At 42.1% G+C, this 27357-nt stretch overlaps 1 protein-coding gene across 1 annotated transcript; it reads left to right on the top strand.

The window, feature by feature from the left end:
- Positions 1–26921, top strand: fgf22 (fibroblast growth factor 22). Its single transcript, XM_010730622.3, has 3 exons — positions 1–832; positions 23836–23939; positions 25440–26921. The coding sequence occupies exons 1-3, from the start codon at positions 460–462 to the stop codon at positions 25632–25634; spliced, it is 672 nt and encodes a 223-aa protein (XP_010728924.1). The 5' UTR covers positions 1–459; the 3' UTR covers positions 25635–26921.
- The last annotated feature ends 436 nt before the right edge of the window (positions 26922–27357 follow it).

Here is a 27357-nt window from a genome sequence, read left to right on the forward strand (position 1 = left end):
TAACACACATATACACACACACACAAACAGACAAACACACACACACACACATGCGCATCCTCATACATCCCAGGACTTTATCTGTTGTTCGGGAAAGAAGACCTCAGTCCAACGAGGAGAACAAACAGAGAAACAAGAAGCGACACTAAAGAGGAACTTTTAAAGGTGGATTCTTAATATTACAACACTTCATTAAAGGATCTGGTAAATAGAGTTGGAAACAAGACTGAAGATGACAACTGGAGAAACTTTGACAAGCTTGTTGCTGTAGGAAGGCCTGCTGTCAGCCCAAAGCGGAGATTGACCATCTGTCACATCCAGAGGATCTGCTGTGAGTGCCATTTCCCTCCCTCCTCACATCAGGACTCCCACCCTCTTGTCATCCCTCCACTGGGACATCTCCAGATCATCAGCATGCCTACAGCTTGCACAAGGTGCACCTTGGGAGTCTGACCCACCATGTGCAGATGGACGCCGTCCGTAGCTCATCTCTGTCCTGAACCTGGCCTTGGCACCACCACTACTGCAGCCTCCGCTGGGCGACCTCTCCCTCTGCCCAGTGCAGCCTCCCTTTGCCTGGCATGCTTCACCCTGCTCCTGGTCACCGCTGGCACTGCCACAGGGGCATGTCCTCCTGGGGTAGGGCATGAACCCCTTCAGGTGCTTGCGAGTGGCATCAACTGTTCATGGACGTTGGAAAGGCACACTCGCAGTTACAATCACCTAGAGGGCGACGTCCGACTACGGCGACTTTATTCTGCCAACAAGTTCTTCCTCTGCATTGATAAAACAGGCAAGGTGGACGGCACTCGGCGGAAAAACTACGCAGACAGTAAGTAGCTGGTGCAACCAGAGTTCATCTAAGTTTTGTGTGTCAAGATGCCCTGTGACGTTCTCACTTTTTCTTTTTATTGCTGGACTTTCTTATCTCTTCACTTTTATAGCGGTCCATAGGGATATCCTGTGATTCTATCGCTGCTGAGCTATTTGTGTTTTGTTTAGAGCATGAGAAGTACGTTGCTAGGTAAGGAGTCCTAATGTGGATTTATGGTCCTCATGGGACAGCCCGGGACAGGAAAGCTGACTTGAGGAGAGACATTGAGCATCAGTTGGCGATGCAAACTGGGCTTGGATAAAAAAGCTTCAGTTTCACTGGGGATTAACTTGTCAAAACTGTGATGAGAGTGCATCAATTGTAAGTAGCAGGTGTACACAGAAACACATTCCTCCAACGAATGCAAACACACATTTGTGTGTTTTAAGTTATAACGCTGGAGTTTCAATCAGATTTAAAGTGCTGAAGACAAGCTTAACCTTAAAGCCATGCTTGGCATCATGCAACCTGCGTTGGTATTTGGACTTTCTTTGCTGACTAATTTCCTGGTCATCATATTTTTCTGGCAATCATGCACACAGCTGTAAAACCCTCTTTAGAGTCTCCCATGATTGTGGCTCTCCTGCCTCTTAGCACCAGATCAGACTGGACAACACTTCCTAACATGATCACTGTTTTCAACATGCAGCTACAGACAGACTAAGATAGGTGATTCTGTTGTCCTGTAGTCCGTACCTAATCTGTGGTTTAGGGACACCTGAGAAGAGGTTCTTCATAGTGCAGCCGTGCCTCTTCAGCGCATCTATCAATGGCTGTCTTTCAGATGCTTGACCAGGTCAGATGAGCCGACCGGTCATGATCTGACCTCCTTCTCCATTAGTCACTGGCTGACTGACTGACTGGATATCCCTTAGAGACATTTATGCCTTTGACGGTAATATTTATGTATTTGGTCGTTAATGCCTTTTTACACAAGTGGGTGAGTCAGAGTTTTTCCATACGGCTACTGGGGGCAGGAACAGCTGCTGTGTCCAGCTAATAGGCCGGTCTGTCTGCTGCCACTGTTTCAATAAGCTCCAAGCGGCAGACTGGATGACATTTGTTAACCTGTCGGGATTAGTCACCTGGCAGAATCTTTTAAAACCACACACACTGGTAGAAATTCAAGTTGAGATGAATTATTACTGTGTTAAATTTGGACCCGTGGGCTTATCCAAGTTGGGACATTATTCTCTCACATTAGTGGTAATATATGTCAGCTACCATAATAAAATACAACTCCCAAACTATGCATGAATTTAAAACTTCAGAGTTCATGCTGGAAGAGAGGTAGCAATACCAATTTGGCAACACTAAAGAGTTTGAATTAGTGTTCAAGTCTTTGGAAAGTAGCAAAAGTTATGCCTGTGGATCGTGAAGTTCATGTTTTTTCTTGCCATAGTCATGTCATTAATGCTTAGGTGGTTGCAGTAGCTCTCAATGAAAAAGTGCAGTCCCCTTAAAAGTAATGTCCTCATACACTTTAGCCATCATCCACTCATTTCCTTTGGTGGAAAGAACGATTCCTTCTGCGCTCACACAGAGCGAGGGTGTGTACCTGCACCCTGAGCCGAGCACAGTGCCAGACCAGCGGTCATGTAGACCTTGTGGTCAGTCTGTGGTTGCGCTTCACAATGGGACAGATCTAGTTTAAGGCCCTTTTTGAGGTCTCACTCTGTTTCTGTGTGAGGCTACCGTTACTGCTATCAATCAGACTTGAAGCCTCCTGAGCCCCACAGTTTCTTGATACTGATACTACAGTGACCATGCTATAGATTAGGGCGGCAGGACAGGCAGGAAGTTGTACATATTTAATGACGAGAGCAGTGACAATGATACTGGAGTCTGGAGTCAGCATACAGGAAAGAGGGCACGTTTCTTTTTAGGATTTTATTATTAATACTTTTGAAATATCTTTTTCTATCTGATGTAAACGTAATCATGCAGACGTGTTTGAACGCTTGCAAAAATACATACATACACACAATGTTGGAGACACAGTCTGTATCATAATTTACACATTATTCCATTGTTTTCAGTAGGATACAGCACTGCTCTGCACAGCTTAATGTATAGAAGCTGAGCTCAGGGCTGTCCCAAGCCTGCATGTAGCTTTCACAAATCCTACCCAGCAGTCTGGCCGACCCCTCCTCTGTCCTCTGTGTTGCCCTTACACTCTTGTCGACACAGCTATATTGCCCCGACAGCTCTGCCTGCTACACCCAGGCCCCGGCCCTCACCTCCACCCCACTCAGTTTTTCCAGCCCCAACTCCCAACTCCCTCTCAGGTGCAAAAACAGTTGGAATTAGTCAACAGGCTCTCCACTAATTGAGGTTGGAAAATATTGTATCAATCCCAGTGGAGCAGGGGTATGGAACAGCTGAGGGAAGAGGCGAGAAGGAGAAAGACTGGCTTGGAGAGATGGAGGGTTGAAAGGATGACAGAGCTGGACAAAGATGAAGAAATGCAAAACACACACATGGTTTTTATCTATCAGTCGTGTGTTTCACGTCATGAGGAATTAGGTATTAGCATGACATGCATGAATAGTGTTCAAGAGTCTTTAAAATGCCCTACTAGACGCTATTAACGGACACGAGAGATTAAATGCCTTGACTGATGAAATTCAGAATGTTCATCAGCAACTGACAGGACAGACAGAGTGAGTATCAGTTCCATCTCCAAAGTGTTTTAAAAAAAAAAAGTCCTGTCTTGTGAGCACACATGTGGAAACATACACAAACATACACTCAAACACACACACACATAAAGTTTCAGGTATCTGTTCCTGAAGTTTGTTATCATATATCACATATCGTATATTGTTGCAGCTTACCGGAACCTTTACTGCATTTGTTAACCAAACCAGAGAGATAGATATCAGTAAGATAAATGATCTATTATGTGACTGTAGCTTTATAATCTAACACGCTCTATATTTAGAGCGTGTTAGATTATAATCCATTTGATCATCAGTCTTTGTAAAAATAACTTTTTGAAATAGCCGCAAGACGAGACAAAGTACAGTACTTTAAGGGACCAAAGGGGAAGGCCCCAGCATGTTTTTCTTTTGACCTATGGCAAAGCAAGCGAAGGATTGAGGGGAAAAACACACCCAAGTGTTTACAAAAGCTCCAGAGGCAGGTACGCATCATATCCTGTCCTGGGTCATCGGTCATAGCCTGCTAATTAGACGACACAACATCTGTGTGGGCACACCCAGCAACCATCATGATCAATTGCAACAGCAAATCATAAAGTTAAGTAGAGTAGTATGGAACAGAGAGTAGAGCACAGGAAAGAAAATTTCTGTCTTTCTGTTTTTGTTTTACAAATTCTTAGGTGTTTTTTTGGCATGCCGCACCGCATATATTTTAATGTTATGTTTCTTGTTTTTTTTCATCCCATTTTAAAGGATGGACTGTTAAATTTTGGGTGTGTGTGGCTGAAGGCATCAAACGTTTGTGCAGCCTCCAGGTAGTGACAGCCCATTCACCCTTAGGAAATAAGGTCACTTCGCCATAATCGCACAAGTCACTGCGGCCATTCTGCCTCTACAGCCGTGCAACTCTCACAGCCAGGGTGTGTTGTATTTACCAAATTTCCCTTGGTGTGCAACATCTTGCTGTTTGATGTGAGAGTTTTCCTAGTTCATGAATGTATTTGACTTGGATGTAACCCATGGGAAGAAAATCTTCCACCCTACTAAAATATGTTGTGGAAATTATTCAAACTTGTTTTAGACAGGGGAAACTGTCACTCGCCAAGGAGAGACTGACTTGAATTTGAAAATGGGGGAAAGACGAATGCTTCAGACAGATGCCTAAATCCACGGTTTGACTGGTTAGACAGCACAGATGAAATTATGATAAAATGATATATATAGAATTAGAAAAATTATACTTTAATTTGCAAATTTATGGATGATGTGATTGATTGTTTTCTAATAATAATAATAATATTTTTATTTTTTTAAAGTTTCAATTCACTGTTTAGCTGCAGGCACTATTTCAGCATTGTTTTGGCCACAGATGTAGCTCTTTTGTCACTTTTAATTCATAGTCCACTAAATGCTCATATATTATAATGGAGATTTTAGCAGCTAAAGGGAAATATTTCTAAAGAAGAAGAAATATCAGGTGGCCAGCAACTCCAAATGAATGATAATGTGGCTCTCTAACTGCTGGATGTGTCAATAAGGAGTTACTAGTCGGAACTAGAAACTTTCCAAAAATGCAATTCGCAATTTATTATTTTGTTATTTATCCACTCATAGAGAAATGTACATGTTAAAAGTTTTCAATGAAATACCTGATCATGCTAACCTAATTGACTGTTGTTGACTGTTGTTGATCTTGTTAGTTAGTTAGTTAGTTAGTTAGTTAGTTAGTTAGTTAGTTAGTTAGTTAGTTAGTTAGTTAGTTAGTTAGTTAGTTAGTTGTCAGTAAAAACAAATCCACGTTGCAGGTGTTGGGTGTGAATGTTTGGTAAAGATGTATCTCTACTTATGAACTAATTTACTCAGTGCAGCCTGTTTAAATTTAGTGATTAATATATCTCAAGAAATAACTAATGAACAGCCAAAGTGACAGACATTACAAAATGTCTGTTCTGTGCTGTAAGAAAGTTTATTCCGTCCTGGCCATCCTACAATCCGCACCATGACTCACCATTAATTCTGGTAGAGCTCAGACGGGGACGTGTGACTGGATCAACAGCACCGAGGCTGGAGGGGCTAAAGAGGGAAGCACCTGGCCGAAGGAAGTGCTTTGGTGTTTTGAATTGGGAGAATACACATGTTAATGAGGCTAGGAGAAGGGCTGGGGCGTGCTCTGCTCAGTATTGAGGTGGAAATTAAAGGCTAGAGGAGTGCTGGAGCGTTTCCCGTTGCTCATTAGGCATTTTGTAAGGTTTCCTCTGGGTCGTCTCAACTGAGAGGGATTCGTGGACATTTTGGATGCCAACAGGAGGGTACAATCCCACGAATCATGCATTTATTATCCGCCCCCCCAGTAAGGACAGTGCATGGCCTCAGCCTGTGGGATACGAATGAAAATCTACCCTATGCCAGCTGTTCTTGTTCTTAAGAGACCAAAAGCTAAATAAAACATCACTGGCACACGCATGCATGTTAAATCTCTCTCTCAAACACACACCTACACACACACACACACACAGACACTATCACTGTCCTGGGAATATTGAGGGACAAGAGTGTCAGTGTCACCCTAATTAGCTGAGCATCCCTGGTTTCTGCCACCAAGGATTGATATCATGAATGGATTCTCGAAATGTAGCAATTAGTAGCTAACAACCTTTAGCAGTCTGGCCGCGGTTCCTCTCTGGGATTTACTGGGTTCATCAGCAGGTTTATAGAGTCTGACTTTGGCTCCAGCAGCCAATTCCGTTATAGCATCCCACAGCTCTGAACATCCTGTGTGTGTGAAGGGAACAAAAGAGAAGACTTCATAGTGCCAGCAACCAGCTACTTAGATCTTAAAGCCATTGATATAAGATGCACTGATGTTCTGAACGTTTCTTTAAAGTAGAGAATGACACCGAACACACAAATTCAGTATATCAATTTGTGTGGACCAGAAAACGATTAAAGAGTGTAATAGAGCAAGACTGAGGTTTGACTCTTTAAATATTCTTTGAGCCAGAAAAAATAACCATTATACTTGCTTCTATTTTCCATCTTTTTCTTCATGAGCAGACTGACATCTGCTGCCATCCAAAAGTGACTCCCTCAATGATTTAGGTGTTTTCTACATCATTGTAATGAGCCACAATTAATTACAGCATGGCAGTGCAATAATTGAACATGGTCACAGCCAGGCAGTAAGTTTTTAAAACAGGGCTGAAGACTTTGGCCTTTTCCTCAATGAGAACACATTAGCACTGTTATTACTGTGTGCTTTTTTTTTGTGAAAGGTGTAAAATGACTATTAATTAGATCAGTTGGGAACATTCGGCCAGCTAGCCTTACTCATGCAGCACCACATGTTTGAAATCATTCGCCAAAGGAAATTCTCACCAAGGAGCAGCTGCCACTCACATCTCGGACCCTACACACACACACACATACACGTATTGACGTAATCATTTCATTGAGTCAGGGGAGACAGGTCTTGCCTCAGCCTTAGATAAACCAAGACAGATTAATGGTTTTGTTTTGACCCTTCCAATAAAGCCTCTCACCTCCCTGCTCGAACTGAGCCAGACATCATGTCTTGGAAGGCGTTTAACCACTGGCCCACGAATAAAGAAGCTGAAAGAGAACCCCTGCTGCAGAGAGGAAAAAAAGAAACAACTTGGCATCCCTAAATACAGCTACGGCTGACTGGCTAAAGCTACAGGAGTTTAAAGGTGTTCAAATTTAACTTAAAATCACAAGGAGCCTGGGACTAGGAAGCAATAATAGTAGGAATGTAATGCACCTGTTGCCCTAAAGTCAGATATCTCTCCCAGTAGGATTTGGTCCAGATCTTTAAGAAAGCAATAAGTAAGTAACATCAGGCATCTCGGTCTTTCTTGCAGGTGAAGTTCAGGTAGATCTCAGGCTCCCCACCCTTTTTTTCATGTGAAACTATACGAGCACACGGGATCTCAGTGGACTTTAAATAGACTTTAATCTTTGTCAGCCACAAACAACTCTCTCACACACACAAAGAGAGCATACAACCTGCACATCAATCTGTGTGTCTAAATATTGACTTGCTGTTAGGCAATCCGGTAATAAAAATCTAGTTTACAGCTCCTGGCTATGTGTAATAGACTGGGAATCTGTTTACCTATGACACATCTGTGGAGAAATGAGAATCATATCTGGAAATTACATATTTACGATAATTAACTACTCTGATTCAACGCTTCTTATCGTGCAAACCCTGCATCATGAATTCAGATTATTTGACGCTTTTTAACAAGAATAAGAGTCAACTGTTCTGTGAGGTTGTAATGCTCATTGTAAAGAAAACTAAACTTTTGTTTTTGAACAGATGGTGCTACAAGAAAAGTCAGAGAATCACCATGATCATTAGGATCAATCCTCTGGGGAATATGATAGCCTTGTGAGACAGCTGTTCTCACAAAATCACCTGAATATTAATGTTGTCAGGCTTCAAGCTACGCCTTCATGTTCAAGTAATGTCACTATGGACCAATATGCATTCTATGAGGAACTACTGTCGCCTATGGCATAAACTATGGGTGTGGTCCAATGTATGCGTGACATGTGAGAAGAAATTGCAACGGTGGCACTCAGTCAGTAGATTTATCCTCTGGTCACTATGAATATGTATACAAAATGGCGATGCATTTCACCAAAGTCTGCAGGGTGTATCCTTTGGGGATCATGAATGTCTGTACAAACTTTAGTGACAATCCATCAAGTTGTTTTTAAGATAATTCTGTCTGGAACAAAGTGGAGAACCAACAAACCAGCGTTGCCATCCCTAGAGCTGTGCCGCTAGCTTGGATAATAAAGTATGAGACAGTATGAGAGCATGAATATTTTATTATTATTATTATTATTATTATTATTATTATTATTATTATTATTATTTAGAAATAATGTTATTTCTCGATTTGTTCTACTGTTGTAAGCAGAATATAAGCACTAAGAATTGGCAGTTCAGAGCAGTTCAATGATGGTCATTATCAAAATTGCAATTTTTTTAAAATTGCAGTCTTAAATTCCTGATGTGAGACTAGAATGCATTCCAGTTGTAGTCCATAAAGTAGAGTTCAGGTGATGCATATCTGAATATCCACCATGCATATTACATGGAGACTACATGGGTCACAACATAGAAATGCAGACCATATGGACTGATTTGGTGGGAACGGGTACCCTGATCTCATTTTGGACCTTAAACTGAAAATCTTAGATTTAAAACTCACACAAGTTATATTTTGATTTGTCTTGGATTAAGATTAATTTTATGAAAGCAAACAAATAATCGGTGATATTTTATTCCATTAGGTTAACAAACACTGCCCTAAAGCTGTTGTGCTTTGAAGACCGAAACATAGAAGTCCCTGTCTGGACTGAATAACCGTGTTGCAAATGCATTTCCTGAAAGAAGGATAATTAATGCAAATGTGAAAGGCTAAAAACAGCAAGGTCTGTGCATACCAGCAGGTTGAGACCATACAGCGTCTTCTCTGAACTCCATTACACACATCCACTCATACCTGCTTTTTATCTCTGAGGCCATTTCTCTAAACGAATACGAGCAGGATGTGAGTATCGTGTCAGGACTGTTTGAGTGTGTGTGTACGTTTAGAATGCATGTGCCTGTGTTTATACTTGTGCCATTGCAGGAGCATGAAGTGGACCCTAAACTGAAAAAGATGTGCGTTTCCTTTCCCTAATGGCTAATATGAACCAGACCCTACCTTGCACTCAATTCAGACGCACACGTGTGTGTGTGTGTGTTTGCACGCACGCTAACATGTGCAAGCTTGTGTGCACAAGGGTGTTTTTCCCGTCTGGAAGTCAATGCTCCTCATTAGAACATGGAAGTTGGTACAAGGCATTGCAGTAATATAGATGAACCAGGACTGTGCAGTCCACACAATACATCAGATCATGCCTGTATGGATCTTTGTTTCTTCCTTCTTGGTGAACAGTTACTATGATCTTGCTATTTTAGTTTCTCTGAAAATAAGAAAATGGCTGTAACATCATAGACATTTATGACATTCCCCTCTTTGTACTGATTTTTTTAATGTCTTTGAAAGAAAAGGTTTCAGTTGTAGTAGACAATTTTCTAGTCATCCATAACTGAGTAGAAAATGTTCAAATGCATGTAAAACATGAGGTTGTCTTTGCACACGTAAAAAAGCTGCTTCCATACCCATTTCTCTTCCTATATATATTTATTTACACATATCTTTCGCTACCATTGTGTTGTTTCTTTTTCTTCTTATTTGTCTACCACTTTCTATCTATCACCATCTCTCTCTCTCTCTCCGGCCGTCTCCATTTCTCCCTCTCCTCCCCTGCAGTGGATAGGATTGGGGTCAGGGCCCTTTGGCCAGTGGAGCAAGTGACAGCTCTGACAGGGCCCTGATTTCACTCTTGTGCCTTCTGTCACCTCCCTGTATGCCCGTCTCATTTTAATAATGTAAATATGGGGCAGGCTCAGGCCAGAGAGAATATTCTGTGTCCTGGTGCTCATTCACTGGAACCTGGCTGCACACCTGAGCCACACATGCACACACTCATAGTTGGCAGTATTCTCGAAGTTCCTCGGATCTGATGGGTTTTCAGACTTCTGTTTTAACATAGAACTACAACTACAGTTGCACCATAACTGATCTGTCACACAATAGCCAAAGGGTGATGTGATGTTGTGTGAGAGTTAAGTAGTTGTCCAGCAATTTAGCAATGCAGTTATATAAAATTTGGGAACCCAGAAGAGACAGATTAAAAAAAGAATGGTGAAAATCAGCAGCAGAGGCCAAGAAACAAGTTTTAGTTCCTAGTATGGGTCAAGTTCCTAAAATGCAACTAGATTCTGTTTTCTCTTAGGCTGGACCTGTTTCCTAAATATCAACTTCTTGCAATACTCACACCACCAATTTGTAAAGCATGCTTTCTCAGTCTCAAGCCTGAGCTGAGATCCTCATGGTGACAGGATGTCAAGACTTCCATAAAATCCCCATGATTACCAATTGGAGGTTGACATGAACACTATTTACAATTAGAAAACTCTTAATTACAATAACTTGGATTTGGTATGAGCGCAGGATGAGCACAGATTTTTTGACAAAGTCAGCTAGCTAGCCTGTGAAGTTAACAGGACAGCTTATTGTTCCAGAAACCCAATAGTCAGAAAAATGTCTCATTGAACGGAAAGCCAATTTGTGCAACAGCCTAGAAAAAGGAAAAAAAACACCAAAGGCCCAGAACTTTGAAAACACCAACCAGATGTCACACCAAAGCAGGTAATATGCACGCCAGTCCACATGTACTTTGATATGACTGATGACTGATATCGAAAATTTGTCTGCAGCAGTAAAATCTCTTGAAATGTGATTTGGTGTAAGGCCAAATAGATAGTAGATAGGGCCAAACCCGAGTTGATTCAGCACCATGGACAGGGCTGACAGTCACTGAACTACAGAAACAACTGCAGGGAGATTATATTTTCGGAGCAATGGGCATTTATTTTCAGGATACGGGCCATCGAATGAGACATTTTTCTGACCATTGGGGTTTGGGAGTAATGGGCTGTTGGAACAATAGCTAAATATGCAAACACACAAAATTAGATTTTATTTTAAGTGTATTGCCAGCTTACACACAGTCACACTTGTCACCAAAGGGTTTTAATATCTTCTGCAACTACAAGAGTACTTGCCATTGTAGGCAGGGATTTGCTGTGTTTAAAACTGACAGGAAATGCAGGTTTGGATCAGATGCGGATGCTCTTCTGTAAATACATGAACAGTTTTGTATTGAGAGTCCAGCGACGATGTGACGAAGGTAGGAAACTGTAAACAAGCCCTTTGTTTTCTCCTGATTATGTTTCCACTCATGGTGGCTGAGTCTGGTCTGGACAGCCACCCAAACCAGCCACAGATGCAAGACACCAGCTTACTGCAATTTAGTGGCACAGGGGAATGACCTCAGTTTGATGTGGATCCCGGCATCCCGGCCGTCCCTCCCACAGTACCAAAGAGCAGGAAACTGCAGAAGCTGTGAGTCACAAAGCTCTCCTCGGGCAGATCTGTTCGCAACTATCTGTGAAGCCTTTGATAGCTTGCTGTTCGCTTGTTACGGATGTGATGCATGATTTGGAGGCAGTCTGCCCTCCTTGATTAAAGAAAAGGCCTCATGGTAGGTAAGACTGTGGCCTCTCAGTACCACACAGGCTCAGACGAGCACACCATGGGCTTCGTTAACCTTTTTCACCTCTGCTATCCCTCAACCTCACTAAACCAGCCCTCTACCCCACCTCTCACCCAACCCCCCAGGTTGTCCTCTAGTGTTACCTTTTCTGGCTGGCTTACCCCCACCATGCATGTAAATTTGGGGCTTGATCAGCAGAGGGTCTTCGCCCTCTGATTCAGCATCCTGGAGGTCCCTAATTAACTGATTGATGTTGCATTGCATACGACCACGGCTTAGCATGTCCAAGGAAGTTAGTGTTCAATGGTATAACTACCATGGAGTGCATGATGACAGGACATGCAGGCACACTAATCACTGTTTGATTTTCACACGCTGTGTGGTAGAAGAGATTCATCTTCTTCCAAAATCACTGACCTGTCAAACTTTTCACTAAACTCTTCTCTTTGTACTTTTAGGGCTTGTTAGTGAGATAGTTTAGACATACATACAACTGCCTCTCAGACATATCCAGATGTAGATGGTGATTCTTGAGCATTGGGTCAGCCTGTCTAGGGATAAATCTGACAGACTAATCTGTCTTGCGAGGAGATGGAGGGTAATTGGTCACATTTGACCCCCGGCCTTGCGGACTGTGGGAATGCGGGCTTTATCTGGCAGCGGTAATTGGCTAATGAAACACTTCCGCAACTCCTCCGCTAGATTGTCATCCACCGGTTGGGATTGGGTGAGGCATGAGTGTGTGTGTGTGTTTGTATGAGGGTGGCCCGGCACAAGTTGCTAAGAGGCATATGTGTGCGGGCGAGTGTGTGTGTGTGTGTGAGAGAGAGAGAGAGGTCTAGAGAAAATGGCAGGATGCGGAACTCCCTGTGGCCATCTCCACAACGTTATCAAGAGCATCAGTCTCATGATGTCTGCGGCATACTGATACATTGACAGAACGCACATTAATGGTTATGTGGTTGCCATTACAATTTAAATTTAGGTAAGTAGAAATGGTTAATGTAATTCAAATTTAATCTTTGGCCCAAGGCGAGGCTTTTTGTGGGATACTGATAGTGTAGCGAGGACATGACTGAGCATTTGCAGCACTTATGCTCGCAATATCACGGTCGATGTGACACAGCCCTCTGTCATATTTTATTGAATTTTGCTCATGTTTTATACTTGTTCTATGTGATCATTTATCTGGGTAAAGTCATGCCCACATCAATCGAAAGACAAGAAAACCAGGGTGGGGAGAGTGAGCTGTGGGGGTTAGTGGGTTGGTGGGAGGGTGTACCAAGAAAAAAAGGCTAAAGTTACGGTGGTGAGACAATGTCTCTGAGGTCCCATCAAGTGAGCCATTCATAGATGCAGGCCTACCAGTTTGTGGAGCCAGGGAGACACTCCGATAGAGTGGGGCCCAGGGTGGCCTTGTCTTTTTGTCCCAAGCTGACCCCTGCTCTCCTGCCTGGCCTCTGCGCCCCTCACCTGGCCTGTCCCAGCGCACTGGTAACAGGATACCTGTAATTTGCTCTAATGGCCTTTGAAAGACCTGGCTGGGCTAATCCCTGGAGTACTTCTCCCAGCAGCACCGTATGAAAAGGTGGGGGTAACAGGGCCGAGTGCTAGTCCTGAAAGAGGACCAGCCTCTGGATTGTGTGTGAGAAAATGTCACCCCTTGTGGCCGGGGCTGGGGCCGAGGGAGTGCGGGGAGTCAGCTTTCAGCAGATCACCACCGTGTGGCTTGTTCACAGGCTCAAAAAAACTGGGCCCGGGCTTGTAGAGAAGTAGATTGTCTCTGCTTTACACCTCCCTCAGTGGCTCAGTCTGGCAGGCAGGGGGAATGGGCCGAAGACCAGCCTGCACACAACTTTGGGAGAGTGCACTTCAAATTGTTTCCAGATTTCTTTTGTAATTTGGCCTATGGTAGTTCTCCATTGATGACATCTACTGATTTAATAATAGAGGACATTAATACCCCCCAATACTGCAGGGCTGCAAGAGGAGCATAAATAAAGAAGGAATAGTTGGACTTGAAGTTGGCGTCAAAAACATTTTGCCAAAGCGAAGCAGCCCATGACTTCGGTCAAGGGGACGATACAGTCATGGACATGCAGTATCAAACAGGCATAACATTATGTAAAATGTGTACGTGCCACTTAAGAATGAAACTTTTTGTATGAGAGGCCCAGTGGCGTGATAATAATAATAGTAGTAGTAGGAATAATAATGATAACAACATTGCTGAACAAAAGGCACAGGTCATTGAATATGGACTGAGATTAAAAGGACAGGAGAAAAAATAATCTTATCGGTCTCATCTTTTTGCTGTCATCCCTCTGGAGATTTTAATGGAATGTGGGAACAGCAAGTGATATGTGGGCAGGGAAGACCAGCCCTCTGCCAGTCTTTTCTCTTCTTTCTTCCTGTTCTTTCTATCCATCGTCCTTGTTTTTTTTGGATGGGGTGGGCCACATGCAAGAGAATGCACTCACAGAAATACACGCACATGCAAACTAGTCTTCCCGTGCCCTACTTCCATAAAGGTATAGGGGACAATGTACACAGTCTCATTTAAGTGAGAGCACGCATGCACACAGTGTGTATAGAATGATTTAGAGAGTGACAGCATGTTTAGATCTGTGAAAGTTCAAGTGTCTAAAAAATAAAAAGGCGGGCGTAAAAAAATAGTCCTGTTTCTTATTTCCTTTGCTGTTACTTTAATTATGTACGTTTAAAATTTTGTTTGATCAAATCAAACATGAGTTGAGTTGAAGGATTCCTAACTGTCCAGGAATTCAGTGCTAAATTAGGCAAGAGAAACACTGTTCAGACTCCCAGACAGTCTGAGCTCATTTGAAGAACAGAATTAGATCTCAGGGCCAAGTAACTTGGCGTGGTGGCTTGAACGTGCTGCTTTGACTAACATGTGGTTGATGATCAGTGTGAGGGAAGCTCACTTTGTTTTATTACTGAGTAACTTAGTGATTTTTTAGAGTTTCTTATCCTTCTTATTTCATTTTTAATTGTGTTTCCGTCACAAAAGCGAGAACAAAGTCACATAAACCTGAGATTTGTTACGTAAGGCTATCTTCTGTGTATCTCAGTCTTTCATTTTTTCTAATTGCGTGTGTCTGTGATCAGACCACCCCGACTCGGAGCAGACAAATCACATAGCTGTCAGTAAGGGATGAATAAATCATTGCAGTCATGTGAGAGTTAATAGGTATGATGCATGTCCGGAGACCCGGTGCAGACAGGCCGGTGTAGGGAAGGGGGAGGAGGGGTGACCCAGGCAGGCAGAGAACCAGACAGAGAGACTAAAGAGGTACGACAGAGGAGAAGTGAGGGGCAGTGAAAAGCAAACCAGCAGATGGGAGACAGGAGGAAGGAGAGAAAGACAGGTACAGTTTGCAAGACGGGAGGGAGGTGCTGCATGTAGACCGACAGCTGCTCCACTCTGCAACACAGAGCCACTCACAAACGCACAAACCGAAGTACAAATCCTCTGCTGGAACAGTGGAGCTCTCAGAGTCACAGCTCCTGTTAAAAGAGACTATAATTTTCTTTTATTGCTGCTCAGAACTGGTTGGTCCATTAAACGAATGAGGGCATTGCATCATATGTATTTTGAGTCTGATCACACTTATTCAAAGAAAAAATAAATGTCATCATTTCATCACTATGTGTATGAAACATTATGGACGGTGACTCACCCAGGGTGTTTTTTATATTGATGAAAGGGGAAATCCTGAGCAAACCCTCAACTTTAACCAAAATGATGTTTTTTAGGACCTCAGAAACCTCAGAATGAAGAGCATAAAATAATGTTAAGTATGTTTAAAATGAAACCTAAAAGTTGAACAAAAACTGGACTGGGCTTCATAGCTGTAGTGGGAAAGTTGAACAAAAACTGGACTGGGCTTCATAGCTGTAGTGGGAAATAAAAAAGAAAAGAAAAAAGTTTTTTTTGTGTGCTTTCATTGGAAATGCAACAACCACAGGTAAAACTGAATTGCAGTAATACTTGAATTGCTCCAAGCTTTGGCATAACAGCTCTAAAAAACACGCCTGTGACATTCAAATTAGAGAGAAGACGTAGAAAGAATATGTAACTGCTTATAAATTGTCCTTAGTAATCACGTTGGCATGCTCAGAAATGACGGAGCACAATCAAGGAAGACCTCGTCCATAATGTTACTTAAGATAGGGGGCAGAAAATCATTGTGGCACTCCAATCAGTCATGTCAAAGCAGGTGTGTTTGCCTTTAAAAGCAGATGTAAAACACCTGCCCTGACATCACTCGCTGGGGTGTGGCCATAAGTAGTCCATGCTCAGAAGTTTCCGCCTGTAGAGCAGTGCCACGTGACTTTTGACTCAGTGATGATTCATGTTCTTTAGTGTGGAAATCTTAAGTTTCTTACGTGGTTTTAGCAACATCATTGCTGTGATTTGTTGCACTGAAACTAACCCATTAGCTGCACTTTAACCCTAACTCTTGCTTATTTTTTCCCTTTTGATGAGTGCTTTTAAGATTTTGTGGACATTGTTCAGATTTTGAATGTATTGTCATTCAGTAGCAAAAAGGGAAAAAATAAAGGTTTATACTAAAACACCACGTCTCTGTCCAACATTGCTGTTGCTGTTTTGAAATGCATAAAAAGCACACTGCCAACCACCATGTTAGAGAAACACTGTTACACTATCATCCTGGCGATGACCCAACTCAAGTAAATGTCAAAGGCTGCAGGAGAAGAAATGCAACCCAGTGCACCCATTGCATGCTGGTAGAAAGAGCCCAAAGGTGCCGTAGCGAGCATTATATTGTTCAACTGGAGAAGGTTTCGCCAGCAACTCATACCAACCCCCCAGTGGAAACAATGGAAATAGCCACTGGGGACCACACCATCTGTTAATCAGGGGCTGTGTGCGCATGGTGGTTTTGTCCTAGGGGGTCAGAAGTTTGTTTGATAAAGTATAATTTAACAGGAGAAATACTCAGTCGTGCTCTGAAGTATAGTTCATCAAGGTTTGGACCAAGTTTGAGTGTCTCCATCCTCAGATAATCTGGAGTCTGTGTGGGATTGATCAGAGCTGTTTCAGTGACCTGCCCTGCCATAACAAGGCAGGTTATGATGAGAAAGATATGCAGCTAAAGATGCAGACAGGCTATTTACATGTCCTCTGAAAACATAGAACTCCTAACCTTTGCTCTGAAGTGGTGCTACAGTCACAATGATGAACCTTTCTAAAGCTCTACAAGTAAAAGAAGGCTGCTGTAGTTTAACTGACTGAATTTACCTTCACAACAAAACATGTTTGTAAGGGAGTGGAATATACAGTAACTGCAAGTCCAGCACACCTTGTTCCCTGTAAGTCATACTTCCGTCTCTGCAGCAGCAAACTGAAGATCAGCTTTCATATCAGCCACTCACTGCAATGAGATCATCACTGACCCAGTATCCCAGCTTACTGTTTATTGATAACTGTCAGGCTGCCAGTATATGAGCCTCCTGATGAGCTTCATCTGTCAGCAACCAATCAATATGAAGTGTTTGGATTTTTCACATCATATGCATGCAAGTTATTTTGACATTTCATAGCATTAGTCCATGTTTAAACTCACTGGGACATTTTTGAAGTAGATCTTTCAGACAGAGCATGAAATGAAAGTCAAGGCAGAACACTGATCACTCTCCCTGAGTGCTTCCTTGAGAAACTGACACAGAAGCAGTGTTTCTTGTGCTGACACACCACTTGACTTGGATTTGATCAGTCATAAAGAATGCCCTCTGCCCCAATTCAATGTTGTAGTTATGCTTTATGGACTATTAAATGAAAGGGCAGTGTTCACTCATTGCTTGTGTTTCTTTTCTGTCTTTGACTGCAGATGTATCTAGTTAATTTTATTTTTATGAAATGAAATAAATCTCTTTTTAATAGCAGATTCATATGACTACTAAAATTTCTGGATTTTGCCATAAATTTGTGCTAATATCAAACTTTAAATTTGTTATGAATCTGTCTTACGTACATGTACGTAGGCCCTCAGTAAACAAACTAGTACAAGTGGATAAAAAAACCCTGCCATCATAGTCTCCCGCTGGCTGCATCCCACTGCCACCACAATCTCTCTCCAAGAACTCTGTTTCGTTTGCATTTCATTGTAGACTCGACACAATGAATTGCACTAATTGGGATACACTTTTGAACAGTCTCTCCTCATATGCAGTCACGGTGTTAGACAGTCGTGAAAGTAGTCGTGTGAAGAAGGAAGAAAGAGGCCAGCACAAGAGGAAAAACTGCTTTATCTCTTCTTCTCTCTTCATCCTCCTCTTTAGTTATTATATGATTGTGGCAATGTCAAAAGACAACATAAGTCCAGATAAATGACAACAGCTGTGTTGAGCTACGTTGATATATTGACAAAGGATTGGTCAGAGAGAGTTAAAGATGTTCATGCTGCCAAACACCTCCACACACCTGGCCAAACGCTGCATAAATTGGGTCTAATTATCAGTTTGTCTGTCTCAAAAAAGTTGGATGCAGCCCTCTACCTCCCCCAATTCCAACATCAGAAAGGGGTTAGAAGATCAGACCAGCACTTTGTTTGAAGCATTCTGGGGGCTTTTAGTGGGACACAGAAAGAAACATGGAGGACATCTGTGATAGAGGTTTTTTTAGTTGAGCAAGAGTCAGATGAAACATTTTTTTGAAATTCTGCATCAGTGCAAAGAAACCTCCAAGCAACATGTTGACTAGTTTATCAAACCATATTTGAACGTAGATCAAATGAACGGCAAGTTAGCTTGCGGTCACTTGCAAAAGGCATCCATGAGAAAAGCTGCGATTTTAATTTTTCGTCTTTGGAGCATAACATCTATCTTGGTTCTTCACATTGTGCAATGGTGTCCACAAACCAAAGCTGCATAAATTAGATTGAATATAATTGTTTTTTGGCGAAGACATAAATTGTGTCCAGATTATACAAATTCTGTGTTAATCATTTGGTTGGTATTTTACTGTACATTCAAGGGTTAATGTCCAAGTTTCCATATCACACCACCTGTGATGGCCTCCACTAGAGCGCTTGTTCTCATGGTAATCTCTCAAGGTGTTTAAAGCAATAGTGAGTGATGCAGCCTTTGTCTGTGCTGATACACACAGGCGGCTGCTTCGCCCAGTACCAGACCTTTCGAGGGGGTCATGGCAGATCAAAGGTGCTGGTCACAGCCATTAGGCCCGGCAGCCCAGACCCGACATGAAAAGCTTGTGTTTTGAAAAGGAGGGCAGAAGGAAAAAAACAACAGGGCCCTCTTCGTTTAAAAAGCAAGCAAACTGTGAAATAATTGAAAAGGTATGTCAATCAAGAGCAGGAGCACAGCGGGAACTCCAAGATTCCCAGGCTCTGCTCTGGTCGAGCACTGAGCCATGGAGGGCTGCTCAAGGGGGCAACCCAAGAAATTAAAGACCTGGGAAAAGGAACAAAAAGAAGACAGGAGGAAAGGAGCAGAAAAATCTCTTTTTCTCACTCTCTCTTTGCTCAGTCTTTCACTCTTTTCTGCTTTAAATTTGTGATGAAAGGAACCATTTTGCCACACTTTGTAGAGCCCCATACAAAACGCTTGGTCATTAATAAGATCTTGTCTAGCTCTTCACCTCTCAGGTGAGTAACAAAGACTTATTTGGGAGGGGAGGGGAGGGGGGCGGCAATTGGAAGCGCCTGCCCCCACCAGCGAAACCCCCATCTTATAACCAGCACCTTCACCCTGTACTCGCTCCCTCCTCCTCCTCCCCCATACCATGAGTCTGACAAAAGGGAACCCCGTGAGAGTGTCTCTCTCTTTCCTTTCTGCCTTTTTTTTTTTTTTTTTTTTTTCAAAGTCAGAAAAGGCTTGAATGATCTGACGATGGGCTAACGTCCAAAAAATGGGGGACGGAAAGAAAAGAAAGAGTAAAAAAAAAAAAAAAAAAAAAAAAAAGGATGGGTAAAAGACTTTTTCTATGCTTTTAAAAATCCCATAGAGGAGAAATAAATGGCAAGTCCACAGTTGACTAGACATGTATAGTGCGGGATTTGCTTGTAATGGCAGCTTGAGCTTATTGACAGTCCCAGCCAAAACATGTCAAAGGTTAAGAGATCTTGCCAATTGCAAGTGGGAAGCCAAAAGTGCCTTTTTCACGAGCTCAATAGGGCCATCAGTTGATACTTGCTCAGCAGAACACGGAGCAAGAGTGACCTTCGGTTTCCAATGCAACTCAGGAACAAAGAGCTAATTTGTCTCCATTATTTGTTCCTCTTCTTTCTAATTGTGATATTGTTCAAAAGGTTTGAAACATTTCTTTAATAAAAAATGATTCACGTTTTCAAAATTTCACTCTATCCAAAAATAGTCAATGTTTACACTAGAACAAACTATTAGAGCAAACTAGATATTTATGCTTTTTTGTGTAGATGAAATGTCTTTTATCTAAAAAGTAGGGTTTATTAAAACATTTGGATTTTTCCCTACACTGGATTACAAATTATTATTTATATTCTGAGACTGGGCCTCTTTGTTCAGAGCTAAAAAGTCATGATTATCCAATTTTGACACAATAAATAATTTTCCTCTGGACAGAGACAAAGACTTTTATAATAAATGTAACCGTTTCTGTCAACAAGCGCTGCGCAGGCTGAACTCAGCATACGGCCTTCTTTCCAGTAATGTGACCTTTGGATTTCAGCAGTTAGGAAAACCCTCTAATAGCTTGAAATACCTCACTCTGATTTCTCAGGCTTTGAACACAATGGAGTGACTTTTCAAAGGGGGGGACTGTGAGTTATATGGATCTAACTGGTCTTTATAGATGTGTGGTCAAGCATCCAGAGCCCAAGTGATTCCTCTAGACAATGTGAAATCCCCATTTCATGTCCTCAGGTCTTTTGTGTGTGCTGGCTGCTACACCAGCATGTATGAATGAAATGACCTGAAGGGTATGAGTCCGGAGGAGAGAAAATGTGCCGTGCTGTAGAGAATTGCTTCACATAATGATGCATTAACAACCATAATATCAGACTTTAGTTTATTTAAGTATATTTCCTAGAACTAGAGAGTTTAATATTTACCTTTAAAAACATTTTTTCTGCTGTTCACGCCAAACTTCTTGCAATGTCTCAGAAGTGACAAACATCCTTCCAACTCACCTACTGTGCCTGGAACTCAAACCAGCAAATAATGGCTATTACTGCTGGCACCACTTTCAGGCACCAGCGGTTTTCATTGGCCTGGACTAATCCCCCATAAATCCTTGCAGCACTCCAATCACCAGTCGGGCCCCAGCTAATTGCTTATGAGTCCCTTGCACGCTCCAGGTGCCACCGTAGCACACCCGGTGTTTGTAAACACAGCTCGTAAAGAGGAGGCCGCCATCAAAGTGTTAATGTTTCCTCGGAGGATCAGAGGCTGTGCAGGAATGATGGGGGTGCAGCTGGGCTGATACCTGGATGGACTCGACTGAGGCGCGCCCTCCTTCCCTGCAGCTGTGGCGGGCAGAGAGAGGGCTTCATTTACACGGCCCTGTCAGAGAAGAAAGACACTCAACAGGAGTTTGTGTTTGTTTACCTTTCTTCGTCTTTTCTGTCCTCCTTTTTACCCTTTGTACTTCTTTGTGTCCGTGCCTAAAGTAGATGACCTCACTTGGTAAGCATGGCTGGTGATGTTCAGAGCTGAGAAGAAAAAAAAAAGTTGCGTGTTTGGAGTGATGGGGGCAGCAGATGTATGTTTTTTAAGTTTTAGAGCCTTTCAGATGTGCTCTTTGAAACCAGCAACGGTAGTCTGATGATCTTAGCAGCAGTCCTGTTAGTCAGTTAGTAGCACACTTTGTGTAACCAGAACGTTAGATTGACATGTATGATGGTGGTATCATCTGTGGAATTTTAGACACAGGCAATAAAAGTTGTCAGAAGATTTTAAACATGTCCATATGTACATTGAAACAGTTCTCGGTCACTGTATGCTCCTGTCCATATGGGCATCAAAGACATCTTTTCTTAGAGGGATCCAGTAAGGTAGGGATAGTAGTAGTAGGGATTGACAGCCTTCAGCAGTAGGAGTTAGGCAGATCAACTATATCTACTAAATTTACTTTGGTACCAAAGTCCCTCTTATTCTTGCTGTCCCTCCACAAGTTCAAGTCCGCACATCTCTTGAAGACGAGTATAGACAATAACAACAAACCAATTCTCTTTCAATGAACGTATGCATCTGAATCTTTGAGACCGTCTTCCCAAGCCCTCTAGTGGCCAGAGGAGTTATGACGGGTACAAAGGAAAGTTACAAACAAAGTCAGCGTAGGGAGGAGGTCAGTGTGGATGAGTCGCATCAGTTCGTCACATGGGAAATCGATGTTCGTTTCCTGTTTCCAACTGACGGTCAACATGTTTTCTTTTTTTGAAAGCGAGACCATAATCGTTTCCGACCTTTAACCAAGTGTTTCTTATTGTAACCATGAGGAAGAAGCTCCCGTAACCTTAGCAAAGTAGTCATTTTAACCCAAACCACAATGTTTCTGTAACCTTAACTAAGACTCAAACCATGATCTTTCCCTAAACCTAACCAAGTCATGTTTGTCCCTCAACTTAACCAAACATAATAAAACTGATTTATTCTCACTAATGGCTGACGGCACTGACAAAATCCTGTTGATAGGGGCATCAGATCAGAAAATGCTTCTATGTGATGTGGAAGGAGGCATGGACAAACATAGTATTTTGTTGTTTAATTTGGAGAGCTTGAAAAAAATGTGAATCAATCCTTTAAAGCCTCGTCTAAAACAAATATGTAACTCATCATTTAATCCAAAAACATATTAAGTCGAGCCTTTGCGCCAGATTCAGCTTAACCGTTCTTTCCAAACAAAATCTAGATTTGCACAAATAAATAAGTAGAAAAAACTGTGGTGCAGGGGGAGTAGCACCTGCGAAACCCCTGGTGTGAACGTTTATTTTTCATCCCTGGATGAATTTAACCGGCAAGACTGCTCAAGCAAAGAGCCACTGCCCTGTACAAGACTTGCGGTTGTACCGAAGCAGCTGGGGGTTGGTCAGTTGGGTGGCCAGTGTCCCACTGCTGCTTTTATGACTACTTCATTTCCTACCAGCTTTGGGTCACCCTGTCCTTCAGCACCTTGATCTGGTGCTATGTTTACAGCATCTGTCCAAAGCCAACAATCCTTTTTTCACAAATATCCACCAGTGCCTAGTCTTTGAGCAACAACATTGCATGTTTTCTCTGCACAGACTTGGTTTTCAGGGGTGTAAAAAGAAGATTCCGTGCTTTCATCAGATAGCAGACCACATCAAGATGCTTTTGAAGGTGTAAGTGGGCAAATAAAGCCAGAAAAATGTCATCCCGAAGAGAGCTTCATCTCCAGCAATTAGCTCCTATTCAGGAGTCCGCGATAAGCCCTCAGGTCATCTCCAAAACATCTCCCTGTCGTAGCCATGACAATGGGTGTGTGCCTTTATTTTTGTATGCAGACAAAAACCAGATCAAGAGTGAGCCACATGGGACTTGTTTGCAATCAGTGCCCAGAGGAAACAATTAGCCCACAAGCTTGCCAGCTTTTTCGTGTGATGAAGTGAGTTTGAGAGGCTCCTTAAGTGGCAAGCAGACACGGGTTTTATGTCCCTCAGTAAACAACAGCGGGCATCATCAGGATGGAGTGTCACATCTGGAGTCAGGAGGCTTGAATGGATGCAAGCGGCAAGGCAGAATGATGTGGTACAGGCTCAGACACAGTATGTGTGTGTGTGTTCAGGATGTGGTCTGAGAACGGGGTGCGTAGGCAATATTCTATGAGAAAATAACAATAACAAATTTCCGCCTTTTCTGATACGATCAAACCCGTTGTCCTAAATGCTCTGAGCTGACTGGTTTCTCAAAGGGAGCTCTCTCAGGCCATTGTGCATGTCCTGTGTATGTGCGTGTTTTTTTTTCTCTTGTCTCTCCCCAGAGCATATGGCTGTCTGGTATACTAATCGCTAATGATAGAGTGGCTTTTGATGGGGAAACTCCCAAAGCTAGATGTTTCTAACCCAGACTCTTGTTCCCTCTTTTATTTTCCAGGCCTGATGGAAATCCGATCTGTCAGTGTGGGAGTCGTTGCCATCAAATCTGTCAGCACTGGGCTGTATTTAGCTATGTCCAAGAAAGGCACGCTCTTTGGATCGGTGCGTATACAACCTGGCAACATTGTTCCTGGAGGTCAAGATGGGAGGGCTGGGAAAGGGAGGAGGGTGGTGAGGGTAGGGGAGGTATATATGTATAGGGGTCCCAAATGAGTGCCTACCTAAACATGTTTGATTCTGCTGAAGTGAAGGGAAATGTCATGAATCTTCTGCTGGAAAGTCCAGAAAAGGTCAGAGTGTTGCAATCAATCATGGCTATACACCTGGGCCATGGTTGATGATACCTGCAGCTTGAGTTTGAGGCTTGTTGCACTGTCAAAATAGATAGAAGAGGAAAGAAACCCAACAGGCAATGAAGAAGAGCCACCTGGGCTCCTTTTTTTAAATGTCTTTGCGTGCCATCTGCCAATTGTTGTTTCACACAGAAGGCTTTCAAAAGTAATCACCTCTCTTTGTTAAGATCAGCCACACATCAGACTGTAGGTGAATGGTGTCTAGCTCATGTATTTACATCTTGGAAAAAAATCAGGGACAAGCAATCAGTCAGCAGCAGTGATAAGACAAGTGCCTCACATAGTAAACACGACATAAACAGACCTGAAGACCCATGCCTCCCATAGTAACATAACAAAAAAAAAGGGCAGGTGAATCACGGCAGGCTCACACTATCCTGATGTTATCACAGACAGGGCCTCATTATGGCTGCACGATAACCATCTGGAAAAGGGAATGCGGCAGAACCTCTTGTCACTACAATATCTTTCAAGACTCTTTGACAAACTGATAAGAAGTGGCAACGACCCATGGAAAAGTGGCTTCGCTGACTGTTGGATTACCTTCCCAGAACAACATACCTGTGTACAAAGCTTGTGACTTCAATTAAGAAGTGGATCAGAAAAGAAAGAGAATGATTTTCATACAATGTTAGCGTTAATATTGATTCAAATTTAATTTTTTTATTCACAGCTTTGTTGATTTTGAGCATATTGGGTGACCTCTACTCCTAAAATTATTCTCAATATAAGCTTTTGTGTTGAGTTTTTTATTTGAGCTTCTTACTTGCCACTGATATCAATAAAAAGCGATACTCTAAAACTCAACAGGAACATTTCTTTCCAGTAACAATGCCCCAGTTACTTAGGATATTTCACAGACCTGTGATCAGTTTCAGACGGTGATCAGTTTTCAGCGATCGGTCCCAATGAAAACCCAACTGTGAGGTCTGTAGTTTATTGCGATTAACCAGTATATTGTTTCTGGAGAAGACATATTGCTTTTGGGGTTTTATTTGTATCTGTTCAATGTTTTTTTAGTGGCACAAACGAAATTCCACTGACATAAACTGGATTGGGCTGACAGCATGGAAGTATCAAAACCCTAAAACTATCTGCAAGACTATTTGGTGAACCAACTCTTTCATTCCTTTGTGCACTTCTTGGAAGTTGACCTAGTATAGCACAGCAGGTAAAGCAGTCAGACTTTAGCATACAGTCATCTGTTATAACCTCCTTAACCTCTCTGTCTTCCTCCCTCTGATCACAGGTGAAGTACAACCCGAGCTGCAAGTTCAAAGAGCGCATTGAGGAGAACGGCTACAACACGTATGCTTCCCTCCGCTGGAAGCACGGCGGCAGGCAGATGTTTGTTTCGCTGAACGGGCGAGGGAAGCCACGGCGAGGTCACAAGGCTCGACGAAGACACCCCTCTACTCATTTCCTGCCCATGCTCCCCTCCTAGCTGACCAAGTCTGAACTCTGACCGGCAACTGGCTGGCTCACCTGCCTCCTCACTCTAGTGTTGATCTAGCTATGATGGCAATCTTTATTTTTATTATTCCATCCTCCTGTCACATAAATGTACATTTGTTGAGGTTTGTAACATTTGTAGAGTTACTGTAGTATAATATGTACTTTTAAGTTATTTTCTCCATTTTCTAATGATGTTCAGTAATACAGTCCAATACAGTAGAATTATACTATCTTCAGGCATTTGTCTCTGTGTCTGAACTGCATGTAAAGAGGTGTTTGGGTGACTTTAAGAGGCTGAAAAGGGACAACAGGGCTTGGAAACAACAAAATCTGGCTTATTGATTTGTAAGCCTATTTTAGATGCCAAGCAAAAATAAGAATGAAAGCATCTGGTACAGCATAAATGATATTTATCTCATCTGTGATATCGCTATTAGAAAAAGAGGCAACTTTGAAATAGTTGCAAATCACGGCCAAAGCTACCACTGAGGTCACTGAGGTCACATCCTCAGTAATTTTGTGGGCTTTTTGGGGGAGTCACATTCATTCATTAAAAAATATGGATATTAGCAATGTTTGTAAGCTTAAATGTGACAACAATAACATAATTTAATTTTTAAAAATGACAGTTGGATCGGGGTTGAACTCAGCATTTCTTTGGCTATGGCTCTGCTTCAAATCCGACATCTTCACTGTTGCTTGGGATATACTGTACTGACACTACTGGAGAGACACTGTACACTGAACTGTACAGTCGAGACGAGAATCTCTGCTGACTCAAACACTTTGATAAATGTACTATTCTGTCTGTATGTGTCTACATATGACAGGAGACAACAGAAACTAAGCTAATAACTGGGATAAAATGCTGGACTTTTGTATGTTTGTGCATGTTTCTGTCAGACTGCTTCTCCCGTTCAACAACACACAGCTAATGGATTCAGCATCAGTAAAGATACATCTGTGTCTCATCTAGTCTCAGTACTTAGTTCAGTCATGAAATAATAATATACGTTTTGAGTCATTTAATACATTAGAGCAGCCGTAGGTACACCAGATGTCACTAGCAGACACTTCATTAATTTTGTACACAGTAGTAACGGTTATTACATACTGCCTCTCTGTCAAGTCTTGCTAACATTTTCTCAAGGCTGTTGCTAATAGAACATTTAATATATTTAAAACATTTTGTACTCTTTAACTGTTTGAAGTTGATGTTTATTGTTATTGTCGACTTTTTTTTTGTGTTGGATTGTAGTCATACTGTTTAAAAAAAGGTTGAAAAGAAAAAAAGAATTGTATTCAAGTCCATATTCAGTTCATTTTGTATGGTATTACTACTGGATATTGGTACACTTGTGATCCACTTATCATAAACAGCTTTCAGCTATAGGCCAGTAATAGTAGTGTGTATATAAGACCAAAGTCTCAGAACAAACAGTCTTTAGATTCATTTCTGCAAAATAAAAAGCATTTGAGTGCCTTGGTCCATGCTGAGTTTGGTAAACTTCAATAAAAAATGTGGATAAATCATGAGTCATGGCTCACTCCCTTATGCTTTTTAATTATCAAGTGCAAAAATGGCATTTTAATCTTGTTTAGTGCGTGCCACTGATTGTTAAGTGTTGGTAACATCTCCATCAGAGCTCTGCGACATAATCCTCCTCCTCATCATAATCATGACAAAACTCACAGCAGGAGAGGCGTTGATG

Source organism: Larimichthys crocea, chromosome XVII (genome assembly GCF_000972845.2).
Source record: "Larimichthys crocea isolate SSNF chromosome XVII, L_crocea_2.0, whole genome shotgun sequence".
Taxonomy (NCBI): domain Eukaryota; kingdom Metazoa; phylum Chordata; class Actinopteri; family Sciaenidae; genus Larimichthys; species Larimichthys crocea.

Coding starts and splice junctions, on each gene's coding strand:
- fgf22 (XM_010730622.3), top strand. CDS start 460: ATGTGCAGATGGACGCCGTCCGTAGCTCATCTCTGTCCTGAACCTGGC. Junction 833..23,835: donor GCGGAAAAACTACGCAGACA/GTAAGTAGCTGG, acceptor TTTATTTTCCAG/GCCTGATGGAAATCCGATCT. Junction 23,940..25,439: donor AAGGCACGCTCTTTGGATCG/GTGCGTATACAA, acceptor CTCTGATCACAG/GTGAAGTACAACCCGAGCTG.